This window comes from Myiozetetes cayanensis, unplaced genomic scaffold (genome assembly GCF_022539395.1).
Source record: "Myiozetetes cayanensis isolate MyiCay16 unplaced genomic scaffold, myiCay2020 scf2-11, whole genome shotgun sequence".
Classification (NCBI taxonomy): domain Eukaryota; kingdom Metazoa; phylum Chordata; class Aves; order Passeriformes; family Tyrannidae; genus Myiozetetes; species Myiozetetes cayanensis.
In genome coordinates, this window is record NW_026087411.1 from 17461501 (window position 1) to 17482472 (window position 20972).

General features: G+C 43.6%; 2 protein-coding genes across 2 annotated transcripts in view; one reads left to right on the forward strand and one right to left on the reverse strand.

Annotated features, from left to right (window-relative positions):
- The window catches only part of XDH (xanthine dehydrogenase), a 52683-nt gene extending 35564 nt beyond the window's left edge, over nucleotides 1-17119 (forward strand). Inside the window, 14 exon segments of the mRNA XM_050314349.1 lie at nucleotides 826-913; nucleotides 1536-1622; nucleotides 2997-3188; nucleotides 3680-3825; nucleotides 4422-4503; nucleotides 5079-5174; nucleotides 5882-6010; nucleotides 7062-7136; nucleotides 8007-8059; nucleotides 9080-9194; nucleotides 9836-9901; nucleotides 11597-11785; nucleotides 12858-13025; nucleotides 13775-17119. Coding sequence (XP_050170306.1) covers nucleotides 826-913; nucleotides 1536-1622; nucleotides 2997-3188; nucleotides 3680-3825; nucleotides 4422-4503; nucleotides 5079-5174; nucleotides 5882-6010; nucleotides 7062-7136; nucleotides 8007-8059; nucleotides 9080-9194; nucleotides 9836-9901; nucleotides 11597-11785; nucleotides 12858-13025; nucleotides 13775-13825 — 1537 coding nt within the window. The 3' untranslated portion in view covers nucleotides 13826-17119.
- On the reverse strand, nucleotides 14921-20740 carry LOC126639506 (carbohydrate sulfotransferase 9-like). Its single transcript, XM_050314350.1, has 2 exons — nucleotides 20614-20740; nucleotides 14921-19109 (listed from the first exon to the last, which is right to left on the reverse strand). Exons 1-2 carry the CDS (start codon nucleotides 20708-20710, stop codon nucleotides 18301-18303), a joined length of 906 nt encoding a protein of 301 aa, XP_050170307.1. The 5' UTR covers nucleotides 20711-20740; the 3' UTR covers nucleotides 14921-18300.
- Between the last annotated feature and the right edge of the window lie 232 nt (nucleotides 20741-20972).

Below are 20972 nucleotides of genomic sequence, written 5' to 3' on the forward strand. Positions count from 1 at the left end.
TCTGTGGTTGTGAGTGAACAGGGCCTCTGAGATGACATTTGTGCACTGCCTGTAGTGCTGCCCTTCCCAGTATGGCCCTTGGAGGTGACAATGAACCCTGCTGGCAGTGCTGGAGGGATCTTGTAACACAGCAGCAGTTTTGGCAAAATACCTTCGGAAGAGAATAGCCAAAATGAAGCTCTGTACTTCTGTTCTGAGCAAACCTCCTGCTTTCCCTAATTAATCAGTAATACATTTGCATTCTTTTCTTTCCTTTATCTCTGCCAGCCACTGTTTGATATCCTGGAGGTTACAAAATAACATCTATGACATTCCCTAGATGTTTTTACAACATCTAGGGAAGAGAGGCGTTGGGAAGGCAAAATTGTTAGCAACTCCCACTTTCCTTACTGTTTTCCTCCTCGGATAATAAATCAACAGACATAAAACAAGGTCACACTGAAGGCTAATTAGTACTTTACTTCACATTATTGTATCATTTCTATGTCATCATCTTTTTCAAAGCCAAAAGAGTGTATTGAGACACAGTCTGGAAAACAGTGATTGCTCAGTTATCAGCATCTGTCTCTGAGAAATTATCCTTCTTTTAAAAAACACACAAGAGTGTTTGCAAGAGTTTTCATGAGCAGATTCCAACTTCTGAGATCTTAATTTTAGGAGTTTTTATACTCAGTCTTGCCATTTTCTTAAGAGGAAGATCTATAAACCAAGCAGTTCACCCTTAACTCTCCACTGCCACTCTGGAAAGACAAAGAGGAGAGTCTTGTTCTCTAGGAACTGTACTGTGCCTTTCAGGCTTTGCCTAATAAATGTACCCTTTAACAGAACTGGCCGTGCAGTGAGGTGCATGCTGGATCGAGATGAGGACATGCTGATAAGTGGTGGGAGACACCCCTTCCTGGGGAGGTACAAGGTATGCACCCATATGAAAAGAATGAATGTTGTCTCAGTGCTGTCCCCTGAAACATCAGAGATTAGTAAGGTATTGTGAAAAAAGTAGCTGCTGTGGTTCTTTCACTGCTGATCTCCTCTGCTGCAAGTGGGTCAGGGCAGGTGTATTACAGCATTTTTCCTGTCAAAGTCCTGCAGAAGTTGTTTTGACCTGTGACTTTCACCCTTCTTGTGACCTTGGCATAAATAAGTCTCTCTTCCTTGCAAACAAGACTTTGCCCCTGTTGACAAAGTTACATTGCTCATAGATGCCCCCCCATTCCTTTACAGTGTCATGTAACGATTTGCTCTGTTAACTTCCTTCCCTCTTCAATTCCCACCCAACTGCTGCTGCTTTTCAAAGTGAAAACCTGTTAAGGAAGTTGTGGCTGTGATGAGAGGCCAGCCCTTAATTTAGAAGAGTACTCTGGATACGTGCATAGGCCCTTTGCTGGGGAACTTCCTCAGTTGCTGCCTGTGCTTGTCCTGTGCTCCATCAGGGACAGGCAGTCTTTTGCCTATATGAGGTCCATTCAGTTTTTGGAGGGAAGTACGACATGGAACATTTTGTAGAAAGCTGATTACTTAGGAGACTCTCTTGACAGGTTGGTTTCATGAAGAACGGGAAAGTCAAGAGTCTGGAGGTGTCATACTACAGCAATGGGGGCAACTCTGCAGACCTCTCTCATGGTGTAAGTAAAATTTTCAGATGGCTAACTAGGCAGAAGGCATTACTCTGTGCAGCCTTTTGCTTTGACTTCAGAGAGTTGTCTAGAGCACTGCTTGCACATGCTGCTCTCTGATATGACTCAAAACAGACTTTGATGGGGGTTTGGAGCTTCTACAATGGCTCTCTGAGCCAACTGACCTGCCTTAGCATGTGCCACATAATTCTCATTGATGCTGAATAACTTGGATTGAGCAAAAGAGTCAAGAATGTTTGCTTTGCATTACAGAGGGCTGGGATGTTGCACAATGCAAGATGATTGATAGTTCCCCAGCTTTGGGGAAAGATAATTCCTTGGAATAAGAAACATCCCAGCCAATGGGTTAATCAGGGAACAGTGCCTAAATCAACAAGCTTGGTAACAACTGGCTAAAGCTGACATTAGGTTCACAAGAACTAAGGACAAAAATGGGCCTGAGTTCTGAGTTTGTCTCCAAGAATTTCTGTGCTGATGAGTAAAAAATTCTCCTTTTCTGTTGTGTTGTATATGACCAAGTCAATAGCCTAGTGTCAGTCATGTTTATTCTAGCTCACTTTCTCTAGCCCACTGAGCCTTTGGAAATTTCTGCAAAAATGAATCCATTTCAATAGGACTGAACTACAAGAGCTGTCTAGCAGAGCCACATTCGATGTGGCTGTTGCTGTGCAGAGCAGAACGACAGTCTTTGCATAAGCTCGGGCCTTGGTTGAGAGTACATCTCTGTGAATTGTCTATTTGACTGTGTCTGAATTAGGGGACTGGAAAGTGCTCCATGTTGAAATAAGGCTGGAATGTGTATAAACTCCTCTCTGTGCTGCTGCTGGAAGGGAAATCTGGGAATACAAGCCAGAAAGAAGCTCTGCCCTTTCCCACTGTGGAAAAAATCTTGCTGTTTAGATGTAACTATTGAAAACCTTTATTTCAAATGGCTGCCCTTACTACCATAGCCCAGCTGATGAGTCAGTTGATATCAGCAAGACTTCTTTTCCAATAACAGATTACTCAGTATAATTAAAAGAAAATTCTGTTTCTTCCAGATGGGTAATGGCATTCAATAGCAGCCAAAGGCAAAAAAACGACTTTGAAGCTCAATCTGTCCCAGAGTCATAGGTGTCAACAGAGAACTGTGCTTATTGTCCTGTCCTTTAAGAGGGTACCACTTGACACTCTGTTGCACATGGGAGGCAGTATTGGCTGCACTTCAGTGTTTTTCCAGCTGTGTTGACTGCAGAATGGAGGGTGCAAGAGAGAGTGCTGGTTGTTGTAAATTAGCTTCAGAGCTTTCCAGTCTGGTTTTGGCAGCTAGTGAGCAGTCTGATTCATGTAAAATGTGTCACCTCCTTTCCTTTTTTTCCCCAGGTTATGGACAGAGCCCTGTTACATTTGGATAACTCCTACAACATCCCCAATGTTAGCAGTGTGGGCATTGTTTGCAAGACCAACTTACCTTCCAACACAGCCTTCCGTGGCTTTGGAGGGCCCCAAGGAATGATGATTGCTGAGTGCTGGATGAGCGACCTTGCTCGGAAGTGTAACCTGCCACCTGAGGAGGTACAGATCCATTGACACGTTTCAGGGTGGTGCTGCCTTTGAACAAGCTCTGAGAACTGGACACAGCCACATAATATTCTTAAGCACAAGAACTTTTGCTTCTTTTTTGCTAAGCTCTTAGCAGGATTTCAAATTATTTTATATGACAGACACATTATAGAATGGATTATCTCCTGCTTAGTTAAGTTCCTTGGTAGCCTCAATTGTGTAATATCTGCTTAAGGATAGATATTAAAAAAAAAGGTCCAAAAGCAGTAGGTACCTCAGTCTTACTAACAGTGGTCTTAAATCCCCATCTCTCTGAAATTTCCCAGCCTAAAATGTCTTAGTTTCCATTTTCTCATAAATAGATATATGCCTGTTAATTCTGTTGTTCTGTAGAAGAATCAGAGAAGTAAAAGTAGGAACCAACATGCCTTTGATCTCCTGCATTAAAGAGACCTTGTCTGAAGCGTAAAACTTGACATGTCCTTTGTATGTTCTTTGGGAAGGTGCGGAAGCTCAATCTCTATAACGAAGGAGACACAACTCATTTTAACCAGAAGCTGGAGGGATTTACTCTACGAAGATGCTGGGATGAATGTTTGTCAAGCTCTAGCTATCATGCCAGGAAGAAACTAATTGAAGAATTCAACAAGTAGGTGTTCTAGAGCTGTCTTGTTACTGCGTGCACCTGTTGCCTACTAATTTCTGAAGTTCTCTTAGCAGCTTGAGTGATGTGAAGTCAGACCTTATATTTGCTGAGTAACTTCTTACAGTTTCTCTTTTTGAAACTCCTTCATGCTTGCTCACTGTTGGAGGAAAGATCTATCAGTGAGCTGGTGGCATAAATAAGGCAGGAATCAGACCTGACACGACATGATTTTGTAAGGGAAATGTAGCGAAGGAGGGGGGCTCTGTTAAGTCCAGCTAGGATTTTCACAGGACTATTAAGGCAGTTTGTTTAGACTTTCCCCTGATCTATAGTTTTTTTAGTTGGCTTGTACAATACAACTGAATAGTTAATAGACTAGACAACTGGTTCTACAATGCACGAGGGAAGCATCTTCAGTTTAAATTTCTTCTTGTTGTTTCCCATAAAGAAAACCATTCTTTATTACAAATTCCTGATTCACTCAGTCCATATTGCATTCAGGTATATTCTATTTTGATGACTAAGCTGTTGGAGGGAAGTACAGTTGTGAGTTGTGATAAAAACCTCATGAGTATAGGAGTAATTTCCTTTCCTTTCAGCCAGAATCGCTGGAAGAAGAGAGGGATGTGCATCATTCCTACCAAATTTGGCATCAGTTTCACTGTCCCGTTTCTGAACCAGGTCTGTAAGTGTAATTCATCTTTTCACTAGAGATGATGGATTTATGCTGCCTCTCCCAGGCCATCCTCCATTTGTAATGAACTGGAGCTTCTTGGAAAAGTAGTAAATTAGTTAAGAAAGAGCACACATTTTTCAAGCCAAAATGTGCAACACAACAATTACCAGTTTATACTGTCCAAAAGACACCCCAATGTAGCTCTGTTTTCATGGTATCCTGTTAAATTCCCTGCCTTCCCTCTTCTTCAGTAGTTGAAGCACTCCTGTGTTTGACCTGATTTGATGGACTGTCAGTGGTGTTAGCAAGTTCAGGTGAAGGGTGCATCTGTGTTTCACAGGGACAGGTTTGGGTTATTTCATCTGCTTTCTGAGGTGAAAATATTGACTGAGGTTTGTTATGTCTGTCATTGGAGCTCCTGGAGAGCTGGTGAGACTAAACCAAAACTCACCTCAAGCATAGACTAGTGGCTTCATTTATACCAAAGAACAGCCTTAGTCCAGTTCCAAACAAATTCTCTCTGTAGTCCGCTAAGTACTTCACTAGTTAATTTATGATGATTAATATTTTCCTTTTATAGGCTGGAGCTCTGGTCCATGTGTATACAGATGGCTCTGTGTTAATTACACATGGAGGGACTGAGATGGGTCAAGGCCTTCACACCAAAATGATTCAGGTAATGAGTTTGGATTTAACCAAATGAGACATCTTTTCAGGAAAATTATGTTCTCCCTACAGCCTATTGCTGCAGGCATCTTGACACCTCCTCTGTGTGCATGAATAGGGTAACAAATCATAACTAATTCCTCTTCACTGTTTCAGCAGCAGTGCTAGATTTCCAAACTATTATTGCAATTGAGTATGAGAACTGAATTCTTCACCATCTTAACTTTTATTAGGTAGATAATGCAGGTTATGCTTACAGTCTAGCTTCTCTGGTAATTTCCTTTCACCCCATAAAAGTACAGTTTACATATATTTTATACAAAAGCTGGTTGTATTGCAAACATATTTATCTGCATATGCTAGTTAAAAAGGCCTAAGGGAGCAACACTGCTTTGGTAGGGAAATGAAAGGGAAATCTAATGGGCTCTTGATCCTCTGATTCTTATAATTGTTGAGAGAAGAACTTGGTCTCACAGAAGTGAATGTCTGCCATCGTGGCAAAAGTGTGCGTGCTCACACACATTCAATCTGTGAAATGCAAACAGAACAATGTTAACAATGGCCAGCTCTGAGTCACCAAACCAACTGAGCTTTCAGGAAAAATGGAATTTATGGTGGGAGAGAGGTTGCAGTGTGGGTCCTGGCAGTGTAAGCAATCAGTGGTAATGCTCGTGTATAAGAAGCGCTGCTTACCAAGTGTTTACCTCTGTTCTGCAGGTTGCCAGCAGGTCCCTGGGAATCCCTACCTCCAAAATTTTCATCAGTGAGACCAGCACAAACACTGTCCCAAACACCTCCCCGACAGCTGCATCTGTCAGTGCGGACATCAATGGAATGGCCGTCCATGTATGGAGGCTGAGTTATTCAAAGTTACAAACTACAGCTCCAGAGCATGAAAAGTTGATGTGTATTTATCTGTTATTTAAGGAAAACAACCATCCAAAGGCAATCCTGGTCTAAGGATGCCCCATACCTTCTTTACCTGCTATGATATTAGATTATGAATGACCATATGGTTTTTTAAGTTGTTCAAAACTGTCCTTCAGTCCTTTGGTAGTTCTAAAAACAGAGCGTTTGGGATTACTCAAAATTAACAGAACAGAGCATCCATTGAAATAGTCAGCTTCTTAGTAATTAATGCAGCCTTACCTATAACTACCTATATATATATATAGGTAGGTAGTTACAGATATATATATATACACCAATCTATGACAAATATATTTTGCTGCATGTATTAATAGCAGCTGGTTTGTGACCTCTGCTGCAGAACTAAAGACTTTTAAGTGTTGATATGCTCATAGCAAACATTCTGCTGTAGCAACGGCATGGTCATGACTGTCTGCCATGGTGGAGTTACCAATGCATGTATTTGCTTGGTATGTGACTTCTCCATTATGAAGAGGAATTTAGTACTGGTCATTCTCATTTTTAAAGAAAAGGGGAAGTGTAACCTCTAAAGCAAAATGATCAGGCTGTTTTTATTCTCAGCACAGCTTGTCTGAGTAGGTTGAATTTTGGCAAGAATTTTTTTGGTGTTACAGGATTCTCTTGTAAGATATGCTAAAATGTCCTGCTGTGACTTGGTACAGAGAAAGTTAATGTAAAAATGGGTGGACTTATAATATTTTGGGTCGTGGACAAGAAAGTTCTGGGATGTATTTGGTATTCTTTTCTGCCATCAGCACAGCCAATCTCCTTTAAAATCCCTTTCAATCAATATTGATTCCTCTAGAGCAAGACATCTGTTAGTGAACTTTGTTCCTTTCTATGATATGCCCAAGTTGTAAAGGCAATATTGGTTTAAATAGAAAGTTCTTTGAAACTCCTATAGGGCTCTTAATACTATAAGTAGGCTTTTCAAATATTGATATACTTCTTCTCTATTTGTTTCTAGAATGCCTGTCAGACTATTTTAAAAAGATTGGAGCCAATCAAACAGTCTAATCCCAAAGGATCCTGGGAAGACTGGGTAAGCTGTTTGTATTTGTCATGAGCCAAGTGGACATCGTCAGAGATTGTTTTAATTGGCAAACCATGTGTGCAGGTGTATCCTTCAGGCCTTCTGCAGCTTGCTAGCATAGACCTGAACAAAGACAGGTAGCCAGAAACCTGGCAGGAGTTTCCAAGTAACCAAAGCTTGCCAGAGGTCATCCCCAAAACATCAGCTATGACTTTAACACTGAGATTTCTCTAAATTCTGGGACTGGCCTATGATGGACTTCATCAAATAAAAGTTTTGAATGGTTATATATATATATATCTTTCTAGTCAGGCTATAGTCTTGGACAGAAGAAAACTTGATTTTTAATGAAGGGATTCTGTGTCAAAGATGACTCTTTGTTGAGCTGCCATTCACCCCCTGTAGTGCTCCTTGGATGCAATATCTCTGTACCCTCAGTGAGAAGAGATTGGTGGGCTGTAAGGCTCCTGGGCTGTTTTCAGATCCAAGCTCTGCTCTTCAACAGAGGAGTTTTGACTTTGGGATTTGGAAGTCAGGATAGAATTTCCCTTAGCCTCACTGAAGTCAAGGTGACCTGTCAATTTAACCTTTTGTCTCTGAGGCTAAAGGTTTAACCTGTAACTGAGAGCTGAACAAGCAAAAGCAAGTCTTATCCTCTATCAGTGGTCAAGTTATGCCCTTGGTAGCTGCTGACGGGGCTATTTGAGGAAGCAGCTACAATCATGATGTTTTCCTTGGCAGTGCTGGTGTTGAGTAGCATGACAGTTGTCTGTCACTGGACACCTTCTGCTTGAGGTCTCCTGGAAATATTTTTGGGCAGCTGTTTTGCAGGAACTGGTTGTACAATTACTGTTTTCAAACTCTTGTTCACTTTGCCAGATTATAGCTGCCTACGAGAGCTGTATTAGCCTGTCGGCCACAGGGTTTTACAGGTGAGTGAAAATTCACACTGCAGAGGCACAGCTCTTACCCAATTGCATGGACTGCATCCAGGGGAATTCTGGGAGGATTTACAGCCCCTCTACCCCTGTTGCTGCTCTAACTTAGGGTTGCATTCCCTTTCCTACCTAGAAGTGTTAAACTGAGGTTGACATTCTCCTGGTTGGGGAGAAATCAGAGCTTTTCCTGGGAGTCTGCTCTGTGTCTGCCTTGTGACTTAGTGTTGTGCTAGAACTGCCATACAGGATAAGAAGGGAGAAAGGGTTTTCCTTGAACATAGTTGGCTGGAGTGGTATCCTGATTTTTGTGGAATGAGCAGATACCAGTGTTTCCAATTTCGTTCTCCTACTTCAAACTCTTGTTGGTTCCTGTGTAGTTCTGAAATGAGGGACTTCTCTTAGTCAGCTTCACTGCTGGAAGAAAACAGAGATCCATCACCTTTAAGGCAGAGGGGTTGACAAAAAAAACTAAAGACAGTTTTGAAAAGAACATATTTAGGACTAAAATACACTATAAGCTCATTTCTGTTGCATCTCTGAAATGTATTTTTTCTCTTAATCAAGTGACTTGTCAATATTTTAATAAACCAGTTTTCAGATAAAGTATAAGTTTGCCATGAACTATGCTTAAAATGATTACTTAGTCTAATCCAGTTTCTGGTTCAGCTTGTTTATGCTCTGAAACTTAATGGCCTTTAAGAAATGCTTAACTGTACACTGAAAGCAAAGGTTTTGCTACAGCATTGGTGAGAATGGGTTTATAATAGTCATCAAAAGCCCCAAGAGTCATGGGAAAATAAAGATGGCTCAAATAGTTCGATAGTTTTGATCAGGTTTTGGAATACAAAGCAGCTTTAGCAGGTTTCTGTTTATAGTTGTTTACGCTTTTCATTTCTGCATGGGTTTGCTGGAAGGAGTGAAACAAAAGTGAATAAGGATTTTGATAAGTTTCGATGTGGTTGTATTTGTTTTGTTCATGGAATTAAATGCGGTTTTGTTTCTCTTTGTATCAAGAATTCCTGACGTTGGCTACAACTTTGAAAAGAATGAAGGGAAACCGTTCTCCTACTTCAGCTATGGCGTTGCTTGCTCTGAGGTTGAGATAGATTGCCTGACAGGTGACCACAAGGTGAGGGGGTCAGCAGTGAAATAGCTCTGTTTTGGTGACGGAAATGATCATGTGGAGTTAGAGCAAATACTGGGTGTCAACCTGCTCCTGGCTCTGTCATTGGTCTGGTGTGACCTTCAGTAAATTTCTTAACTCCTCTGTTCCACAGTGCAACAATCTGTAAAGTATAATAAAACAATAATTATCTACCCTGCGGGGATTTTAGAAGGCTTAATGAATGATTGCAAAAGTTATTGGACTTGCTTAAGTAAGAGATAGCAGCACAAATGAACAGAAATGTACTGGAATGAGTTAATCATTAAAAACAGCAATGAAGACTTTTTGAAAGAAAGAAAGAAAGAAAAAATCATCAAAATCTGACCTAGTTGGTTATGCTCAGGTGCAGACCAGTGATAGTAGCAGCTTGGAACTAATATAAATTGGGTCCATTGGGCCTCTGGGGAAAAGTGCAGTGAATCCTTTGATTTACTTTTGGGCTGAACTCAGATTAAAAGTCAGTATGAAGAGTTCAGCTGCGATAGATTTATGAACACTCTCCAAGTGTGGGATAGTGTTTGGATACATTACTCCTCCTCACACAAGACCACAGTGCACCAGTTTGAATGAACTGTCCTGATTTATCCTTTATTTCTGTTCTTCAGAACATTCGCACAGACATTGTTATGGATGTTGGTACCAGCCTGAACCCAGCCATAGATATAGGACAGGTAAGTGAAATAGTGCTGCTATTTCCATCATGTTAAAGCAGTCACACCACTCTCAAGCTTCTCTATTTATCATCCCTCTCCAGGTTGTGCCTTTGCAAACACAGCCTTTAAAATTTGGTATAGAATTATGTAGGGAAATACTCTGTCAGAGGTTTTGGGGTTTTTTTCCCTTGAATATTAATGCTATAGGATATTGTCTAGTTGCCACCACACTGATGTTTTTCAGCAGCTGCCTTGCCTTAGAAATGAATACTAATGTGGTTGAATAACCTCATCCCAGCTTATTCAATCATAGTTGAATCAGTTTTTACAATGTGGTATGTGAGACTAAATCCTACACCTGGTTTTTATACTCCTATCTGTCAATATGAAATCCCATTTAATTCAGCGAAAATTCTTCTGTGAATAAAGTTTTAGGGTGGCAGATTCTGTCCTCTGGCTACTGCTGTGTAGAGTTCTCGACAGGAAGTTGGACCAGTCACTTAGCTTGCAAATTCCTTGGTGAGGGACAAGCTTACTTCAATATTTTGTGGAGTAATAATCACACTATATCTCAGCAAATAAAGGTAATAAACACAGTGTTGTTTGATAGACCAAGAGATGAATCATTAGACATTTGCACAGGCTTATCTCCCATCTTATCTCCCTTGTTAACTCTGGGTGTTGATATGATGTAACTTCAGGGAAACTGCTGCAGGATTTGGGGTTTACAGGAAAACATGATTTGCAGAGTCTGCTATAACTAAAATGAAACTTCTTTGAAAGCAATGTATTTTTCTGAAAGAGACTTATTTTGGAAGTGGCCAAGAGGAAATGAGGCTTTCTGTCTTTGCAGTCTGTCAGTTTGAGTCTGGGAATAAAAAGCTGGGCTAAGTGGAGCCTGTCAAAGAGGTCTCAAATTCCTTTCTCCTTCCATGAGTTGCTGCAGAGGATCTGTGGGAAAGGTTGTTGTGTGAGAGCAGGAAAGCAATACACAGAGATGGGTTAATGAAGGCTTGTGCCAAATCTTTAGACTGGTCTGACTGTCAGATATCTCAGTGGGCACAGAGAACAGAGCTGCTTCATGCTGGGTTGTTCAAGCACATCCTCCTCTCAGAGCTGTTCCCCTTGACTTTTTAATTTTTTTTTTTCTCCTAAAATTTATATTAGAAAAAATATGCGAGAAAGTCTTTAGTACTTGAATGTATATGGGAGGGATTTTTCAGGTCCCTATTCTGGTGACCTGAGAATGTACAGCGCTTAGGAAAGTATTTATGCTGAAATAGAAAGCATAAAATAATTTGCCTTCAGATGTTTCATCTTTAGTCCTTTTAGTTTACTTGTTCTTTGAATTATCAGCCATTACAACTCAGTGTTAATCTACCTGGGAAGGGATCAATATTTTAGCATTGATTTTTTTTTATCTCCTTGCTTCATCAAAAAATTCCTGTCCTGCATTTACAGAAAATCTGTTTGTGTGTATTTGGAGATTGCTTCACCTGCCAGGGTAATGCAGCCACATCTGTGTGGGAATACAGGAATTGTGCAAAGGTGCCAAGCTGTACTTAGCAAAAGGAACAAGGGTTTAGAGATGAAAAGAGGGATACTAGTCAGAAGCGGAGGGTACAAAACTCTGGTGGGTATGTCATCACTGTTTGTTCTTGAACAGGGAACAACAGCAAGAAAAAATGTAACCTTGTTTGGATGTGTTTGTAGATAGAGGGAGCGTTTGTCCAAGGCCTTGGGCTCTTCACCATGGAGGAGCTGCGCTACTCTCCTGAAGGAAACCTGTACACTCGAGGGCCTGGGATGTACAAAATCCCAGCATTTGGGGACATCCCAACAGAGTTCTACGTGTCTCTTCTCCGTGACTGCCCAAATAGCAAAGCAGTTTACTCATCTAAGGTATGCCAGCAAGATCTGCAGGCCTCTTACTGCTCTATAATTTTGTGAAGCTGAGGTGTGATAATCTACATGTCTAAATAGTTCATCTTGTTATGCTGTCTTTATTCTGGGGTCGGGATGTTTTCCTGTTTCTTACCCATAGTTAGGAAGAACTATAATAACCTGCACACTGCTGCCCTGATTGTTAGGCAGAACTGAAGTGGCTTTGTGAGCCAGTTTTGCTGTATCAGAGGCTGCAAGCCTCCCCCTGCATGTCAGCTCCCTGGTTGCCTCTCCCTGGCACCAGAGCCATCACTCTGGACGTTTCCAGCAGTGTCGTTTCCCCAGATCTCATATAGCAAGGTCTTGTGTCTGAGTTTTTATGCTTTGCTTTCTTCACTGTTTCACGGTGCTCATGTCACCCTTCAAGGTCCATGATTAATCCGCATGTCCTTCAGCTGTTTGCACTGCAGTCAGTGAGGGCTGCACAGAGTAAGGCTGGATAAACAGCACCAAGTGCTTTACTTAACAGAGCCACCCAGAGAGGGACCACCCCACATCCTTATCTGTATATGCCTGGCCTGCCTCCTTTCAGTTTCCCATTTCCTCTTCATCCACAAAGACATCTCTTCAACCAGGAGAACTTTTTGGGTGATTGGTGCTGATGACAGAATTAAGAAAAAAAGGGTTGGCAGGGACCTCAGTACTAGATGATGTTTGTGTAATCCCTGAGGGAGGCATTTCTGCTGGCTTGCAAGGACCTCCAGTGGTGGACTATCATACTCTCTGCCCGAACAGTTCACCACTGCCTTATCTGAATTCCCTGTGCTGCAATTTTAGCACCACCCAAATTGTTGTGAGAATGGGTTAGTCCCTTTTTTCCTTCATAACAGCCTTGCTGTGTCAGAAACCTTGTCTTTTCCTACTGTTTCTTCTTTAAATGGACTGGGGATTGTTTTAGTCAGTCTTTCCTCACTGATCACACCTGACAGCCTGGAGGCTGTTTTACCTTCACGTTTCCTCACTGAACACATCTGGTAGACTGAGGTTCACATCTGGGAAGCAAGTCTCACTCTTGCTTATGGTCTTCTAGGCTGTGGGAGAACCACCCCTGTTCCTGTCTGCCTCGGTGTTTTATGCCATTAAAGATGCCATCTACGCAGCGAGGAAGGACTCTGGCCTGACTGAGCCATTCAGGCTGGACAGCCCTGCCACCCCGGAGAGGATCCGCAATGCTTGCGTGGACATCTTCACCAAAATGGTAACAGCCCCTGGTTCCACAGTCTGCTCCCTAGCCAGCCTACCCCACGTGGAGTGTGCGTGGTAGTCACAGTGGCCCAAGGCCGGGATTAGGGCAGGATGGAGCTCTGTATCCCTGCTTGAGCAGATGAGTTTTATTTCATAGTGGTTATCCTTCATTTAACATACCACCAACTGAGAGACAAATCCACAGAGCAGCATTGCTGGGCTCCCATTGCAGGAAGGGCTGCTGCACACTGTCATTGGAGTTGCAGTCCATCCCTCCATCCTCCAAGTGTTGTCTGTAGAACAAAGCACTGACTGCTTGTCCTGGTGCTGCTGAGTATCATCCCTCTCCGCTGACATGGTTAGGGCCGCTCTGTGATCCAGGGGGGTCTTTCAGGGAGGGAGGGAAAGTGTTACTGAAAATACTCCCTTCTCCTGAATGTCATGGCCACAGAAGTCTTCGATAGGGGCTGTGAGCTTGATCTGAAGGAGTTCACAAGTTAACCCTGTCGCTGTCTCTTCATGGGCTCCTCAGTCACAGTGTTGTCACAGGGCTCTGTAGGAGCTGACCATTAGACCTTCAGCTAGAGCCAGGCACAGCCTCTAACAGAAGTGCCATGAGACAGACATCTCTCTGTTTTGAAAGACTGGGATAGGAGCTAATATCTTCACCAGCACAAAGTCACCCACCTCAAAAAGAACATAGCAAATCCTGGCCAGGATCCTCATTTGTTACTAACTCAGTTATTTTCTTTGTCTTTACAGTGCCCTTCTGCTGAGCCAGGGACCTTTAAACCATGGTCTGTGCGTGTGTAAAGGGAAAGTTTGGGGAGAAAACTCTGCTGAAACTGAGCTTACACCAGAGGAACCACAAGGCAGTAGGACTATAATGGAGAAAAAAATATCTGTGTTCATGTGGCTCACCCAGTGATTCATGGAGCTTTCACATTTAATTGTCCAATCACTGTTTTCTCTAGGAGAAGGAATTGCTGCCAAATTATAACTGCAATGTAAATTCAAATGAAGAGTAAGTGGAAGGTGATGTTATCCAGGCGTAATTGAAAAATCTTACAGGTTTCATATAAAATTGTTGCAATGGTGCTTATTACCAGCCAATGTGAAATGGCAGGGTGGTTGTTTCTTTTTCTTCCTACTGTGGGGAAATATGGACCACCTAGTCATGCTATGCCAAGAAGGACTTAAATGTGCTGAGCCCAGACATACAGTCCTCTCACTGAGATGGGGGAAGGCCTAGGAGGCACTGAGGGCTGGACCCTGCTGTGTCCCCTCTGCACACAAAGCCAGATATATCCTAGAGGAAAATGAGGAGGACTTTTGATGTTAGCTAACAAAGATGGTCTTACCTGTGTAACAAAACCGTTTGATAGGAAAACACTAAAATGTGACCAATAACTGATTCATCCCAAGTTAAATGACTATTGCTTTGTCTGCACCAGGGCTTTAATGAAATCTTAGTTCAACTGCTACCTTGTCTTCTCTGATTAAAGATAAAAACTAGATACACCAAGAGGACTTCCATCAAGATGCTGTTTTGTTTGATGCGGTCTTTTCCCGTCCCACACCTCCACATCTTTCCCCATATTTTAAATAGGAAAGGACATCAGCAACCTTGGAGTAACAGAGAAAGTTGCTCATCATTGTTGGTAACATTGTTGGCAATTTATACCAGCCTAAGCAAGGGACACGAAGAAAATGGACACAGCTGGGGATTAGCTGACTCTGGGTGCCCTCTAGGGTCAATCCCTTGCTGTCATGCTATGGCCTTGCCTTCTTTTCAAGAGAACTCTTAGTTTTGCTGAATGTATGAGAATGGGTACATTTTGCTACAGGGACTGCTTGTCTGAAAAATGTGCTGACTATGTGATGACCTGGTGTCGTCTGGGTTGAATATATTTTTTGTGTTGGATTTAATGGTGGGCATCCCTCTGGCAGGTTTTGTCACTGTCAGATTTAACACTGTAGCATCGTGTTATCCCTAGATGATGTCAGCCATGTACTGTACCTGCTCATCATTTGCAAACTTTTATGTTTCTCTGGCCCACAGCTTTATGAAAATGTCCTTTTTCTATTTTTGCACTCCTAGGGCCATCAAAAAAGTACGGTGCAAGAGGATGTAACTCCATTGCCTTATTAAAAATTTTGCTCATGTGCAAACTACCTAAAATTGGCCTCTCTCTTAGGACTGGATGAAGTATGCTCAGTGTGAAATATTTTTTTTAAGCACTCCGGGGTATATTGCTTGGAAATGTGTAGATTTATTTCTCAGCTTAAAATACTATGAATCTACCATCTAGAAGAAGGGAATTTGTATATGTGAGCTGCAGAAAGTACATTGTGCCTGTTGGGATTGCTATGTAATTGTTTTATTAATTGAAATACAATATTGGTGTTTCCTAAGCTCTGAGGTACTGGGCAAGAACATGTTTTTGCTTTCTCCTGAAAGTTGGCAATATGAAAAAAACCTCTTAGAGAAGAAAATATGATAATTTGTTTTCAGTAACAGCTATTGGAGCCTGTGTATTCACATTCTTAGATGTCCACAAAGGGATACAAAATACAAAGTCTGTAAGGTAGATTGGTATCAGCACTGTTCCTTGCACATCCACCTCATGGGATGGCTGGACATGCTCATTCAGACCAGGCTGATGATAAATACGAAGGGAAGGTAATGTGTGTTAATGCAGAGCATGGGCAGACACAGGCAGAGTGTGATATCGAGGAGCTTCAAGTGTCACTTCAGGGGAAAGCTGCCAGTGTTCATGAGAGGCCTGCTGCCTTTGGGGGCCCTGGGGCATGTCAGGATGTCTCTAGCAGGATGAGTAAGTGCTCTCTGTCCCCTGTGGTTCTGGAAGCACTTTTTTCATCACTTCAAAAAGGGGTTGCGGTGTCTCACACAGTCGCAGTGACTGCCTGGTCAGGTAAAATTTTTTTAGATTAGGTATATCTCTTTTGCTGTTTGCTTTGTGAGTTAATTGCAATTGTATTTGCCAAGTTCTGCATACAGGCAGTGGTCAGAGCAGGCTGTTCAGTGCAGATCCTGGAGTGTAGAGTGGTTTTTCCTGCTGCGTCAGTGAGCCACTCTTTCCCAGGCACCAGTCCATACCCTCGAGGCCACCCCAGTTCAGGGCCCTTTTGTTACCCTTGCCCAGCAACTATCTGATGAAGGGAAAAACCCCTTTGTTTTGGGGTGCACTGGAGTTGAATGTAATTTATATCAAACACCTGGGGAGGGCAATGGTATAAAATCAGGGTTGCAAAGTAATTACAGAAACTGGTTTTGAGGGTGTAGGGAAAAGGGAAGCTTGGATGCTAATAGGAACTGTGGGTAAAACAGGGACTCTAAGGAACATGAAGCTGAGATTTTCATGTCACCTCTAAACGTCTTAACATTTCATACATTGCTTTTCCTCTGGAACTTAGGAAAGGACTGGGATGTGCTGTAGAGGGCTGGCAAGAAGAGAAGGTACTGCTATAGGATACCCAAATTGAGGTGTGCTCTGCAGTACAAAGCTGCTGGAGAGCAGCTCTCCTGCTGTGAGCGCACAGCCCTGTCCTCTGCCGGGTGCTGAGTCACATCTCTTCGCACACGTCTCGCTGCGTGGGATTTCAGCTCGTAGTCGCTGAAGGGAAAGCTACTTACGAAGAGAAAAATGTTCCTTTTCTAGTACTTTCCAGTGAAATACAGCATGGATGCAAGACTCTAATTACCTATAATTGGAAATTTGCTGCTTCTCTCTTTCCCAGAACTGTATCCTCAGAAGAGGGACTATGCCATCTTGCTAGACTGTAAAGTATTGCGCACAGTAGTGGCACTTAGGTTGTAATTGCTGTAGCTGGAGATTTTGTGGGAGGATGAAAGGAGGCCTGGTGATCTGATGTCTTAGAGATATTAATTGTGTGTCCCTCAGTGTGAGAGGGGGAGCAAGTTTTTTGATAACTGTTTTAGGTCAGTTCTAATCAACAGTTTTCACTATCATTCTTTAATGAGCATTGTCAAATTGGTGTCCTTGTTACATGAATGTATGAGGAATTCTCTGTGAATGTCACAACAATGCAAAATAAAGCTGCTAAGTATTCTGGAGACTAGTATGCTATGGTAAAAGTCTGCTATGTTTTGAAAGCTGGACAACTTCAGTTCATCCTTGGTGTTTGGCAAACATGGACCCATCCTAGAGGCTGTGAGTTAGATCAGCTCAGTGACCAAGGCTGGGAGAGGGTGGGTGGCTGCTCCAGGCTACTAAGTCAGATGAAGCAGATGAGCCAGCTGGAGAGCCCGGGCCTCCATCCAGCCACGCTGGCAGCCAAGTCCGAACGAAAGCAGAGTCAGTCCTTGTGCTTCTCTGCCAGCAGGAGCTTACAGTAGCCCCACTGTGTTTTCCACAGCAGCACAGTGATGCATCCTGATGCTTCCAGCCACCTCCACGGGGCCCATCAGCAGCTGAGACAAGGTGGAAGGTTTTTTTTTCTCCGTGGTACCTGGGCCAGACTGAACTATCCTTGTCTCAGTGTCGGCCTTGGCCCATTTGAGTCTGCCCTGTAACAGAGGCAGCCAAACTCAAAACTTGTGAATGGAGCAAGCATCATGTGCCATCCCCAAGGCCCTCTTGAGCCTAAACACATAGGAGATGTGAGACAGTAAAACATGAACAGTTCACACAGAACAGATAGGACCAAATGATGGGCCAGGCATGACCTTCTGTGAGCATGAAAAGATTGGGAACATCATCAGTGGTTCTCCAGGAGGGAGTACCACCCTGTGTCATATCTCACCTACTTAGGTAGAGTAGGGAGAGGGAGACTCCAAGTGTTGTGCTCCTTTGGAAGTGCTTCTTGTATCTGTGTGGGGAGATTTATCACAAAGAAGCCATTGCCAAATCTCTTGACCCAAAAGGGAGCTCAGGATACAGAATCTCAGTGCAGGGAGAGCATGTGTGATACTGCTGTGGTTTGCAGCAGGTCTGACCCACCCTAACCCAAGAGCTAGGTTTGCTGAGAGCTGCTGCACTGTTCAGTTCATGCAGTTTTCCAAGCCTAGTGCCACAAGTTTCCCTAGTGCCTGCTCTTGTCGTGTTAAATACAATTCAACCACGTGAAGAGCCTTGATATCCCTTCCCTGCCAGTGGGCTGTCTCAGCTCTCTGACGTACCTTTTGGAGCTGTGACATGGACAACTCTGCTGCAGGCAGCTGTGAAGCAAAGGCTTGTCAGTATCTTGAAGTGTTTGCTTTTGGACTAACGCTCTCTGAAGCAGTCCCTCTAGATGGGCTATTTCTACCAGGTCTCTGGAGTGCTGAGGCGGTCTGACAGATAACTGCTAGAAAATGGGAAAGCAGAAAGGTCCCAGCGGTAGAAGTGAGACAGTTTCTTCTTCTGTTGGGCAGACAGCTCACTGAACATCTGCTCTGACAGCCACCTGTAGGTCCACAGCACTTGGGTGTCGGTGAACCTGGGGAGGAGGCTGTCCACAGACAGCCCAGCCCGCCGTAGCAGGTGGCCCAGCTCCTGCCTGTGGAAGCCAAACATCACCACGTAGTCGTACTGGACGAGACAGGGCAGGCAGAGGCTGACGAGTGGTTTCCAAGCCACACTGGCGTTGCGTATTCCACTGCCTAAACCATCCTCAACAAAGCTGCTGAAGGATGGGTTGATGCCCATGCCTTGCAGGAATGTGGTGATCAGCCTGTGGAAAGGGTCCCTGACAAAGAGCACTTTGGTGTAAGACCCTAACATGGCCTCTATCTCCGTCTGGTTGAACTTGCTCAGCTGCGTCTCCTTAGTGTGGCGCCAGTGGTAGGGAAGTGGCACTGGGAGAGTCACATTTTTCTTTTCTAGCGTCTCCAAAAGCTGCTGCCATTCCTCTACTCCCACTGATGGCGCTTGGCAGTAGAGGAAGTCCAGCTCGGTGCTTACCCTCAGACTCGAAAGCAGGTGAGCTCTCTCCTGCTGGCTCCTCGGCAGTGTGGTGACTTTGCGGGATCGGCTGCAGAAAGCTCTCAGTCTCTTCTTCCTGAGCTGCTGAACGTGAAGGAAGGTGTCCAGTGTCAAAGTGAAGGCCTCCTCCGCCTTGGGGGCCAGGTCACCTGGGAAACATCAGGTGAAGATGGGGGTGAGGAAAGCCCTATAGGACCTCTGCCCTGAGTCAGTGACACCCCCCCCCCCGGCACAGGATGCTGTGGCACGATCTTTTCTAGTTATTCCACTATGGAAAAGATGTATAACAAGCAAAGAAGATGGGTAGGAGAGGGGAGACCAGCCCTGCCTGGCAAAGAGCTTGGCTCTGCTGGGAAATGGGTTTCTGTCTCCACAAATGTGTGAAATTATGGACACCCAGACCCCACTTTCCCCAATTGCCATGTCTGAGGACTAATCTTGACCATAACTTGCTGTCAAGGGTCCATTCTCCACTAAATCATAATTTTTCCTTCTATGTCCTTGCTTTCAAATGAGCATAACTGAGGTGAGTTTACCAGAAATATTCTGAAATATCTTGAAATATTCTGAAATATTCTGAGAGACTGAGGAGTAGTAAATTGGTTTGTAGCAACGAATACACAATGTCTTGCAAACTCTTTTGTGTCTGTTAATATGTTAACATCAGCTACCAAATATATGTGAAAGCAAGGGATGATTCTTAGTGGCTTGGGGTGATTTAGGGATTCAAATGACGTAACTTCTTGCATCACTTCCATATGTAAATTTTTCTCTTGTAGATAAAAAGGCAAAGGCAAATAAAAAGCAAAAGGCAAACAGAAGTGAGACAACAACAAAGCAAATATAAAAGGCAAAAGCAAATACAAAGACTTTATGAGAGCCAGTTTAATTTCTCAAATTTCGGCTTTGTTCTTTCCTTTTATCTTCCTATTTTTGATGTGAAGAGGTCATAGTGGGTTAGAATGCGGGAGATTAATGACTGCCTTGTTACTTTATTTTTTTTAGCAGCAGCACATCTGCCTCATCTGCTCAGTGCAGGCATTTGGCAGCCCTGGGGAGACAGTTAGTTTGATAGTTTCTCCCAGGTCCTTGGGAAGTTAAACATTTCCCACTGATCTGGGAAGACTGTTGTACAGGGAAGAGGAGCACAGTTAAAATTAGGCAAAGGACACCAGGAGCACAGGAAGAAACACAGCTGGTGTCTGCAGCTATCCTGGGTTGCTCTTTGACTTGTCCAGCCCTGGAATGACAATGCCTGCAAAATCTAGTAATGACTTCGCCCTGGAATGATGGGGACTGAAGGAGAGGGATGCATTTTTCAGTCATGAAATGCAATAGTCTCCAAAGTCCCTCCTCCTGCTCCTTCCTGCCTTCCCAAAAGCATTTTGCCCTTCCCAGCAAAGGTTTTGGCAGTTACCTCCAGCAGCCTGACACCTGTTTTCCCCACCACACCTGAGATCAATGACCCCACTAAGGGCATAAAGCTGCAGGGCTCCACAGTAAGTGCTTTCTCCACAAACACTGTGTAAATGGTGTTTTCTGTCCTGTAGGCGTTTGCCTGCCAAGAACCTCCAAAAGAAGCTCCAGGTTATTTCCCTCATGGCACAGAAATGCTGCCAGACATGCAGAACCCACACGTGTCCCAGACCTTACCTCCTTGGCCACCAGATAGGGTCTGAAGCAGCCTCCAGCTCAGGAAGGTAGCGATGGCCAGGGCAGCTGAGATGACAAGGCGGGGAAGGAAACGCATTTCTGGGGTGCTGTGGTAGCGCTGGGTGTTGAACACTGTGCTAGTGAGCAGGTGGGGACCCGAAGGAAGGGTGTTGGGGAACCTCCTGTGTTTGTTTAAACACACCCAGAGCTGGGTTAAAGTACTGTTTGGCAGCAGCTTGGCTTGGGGCAGGGAAATGGCCTGAGGCACAAAAGGTGCCTCCTGACCTATGTTTACAACATGAGCTTTTGAGCAAAATCTGCCTATTTATTCAATGTTTGTGCCACCCTCAGCACTTGGC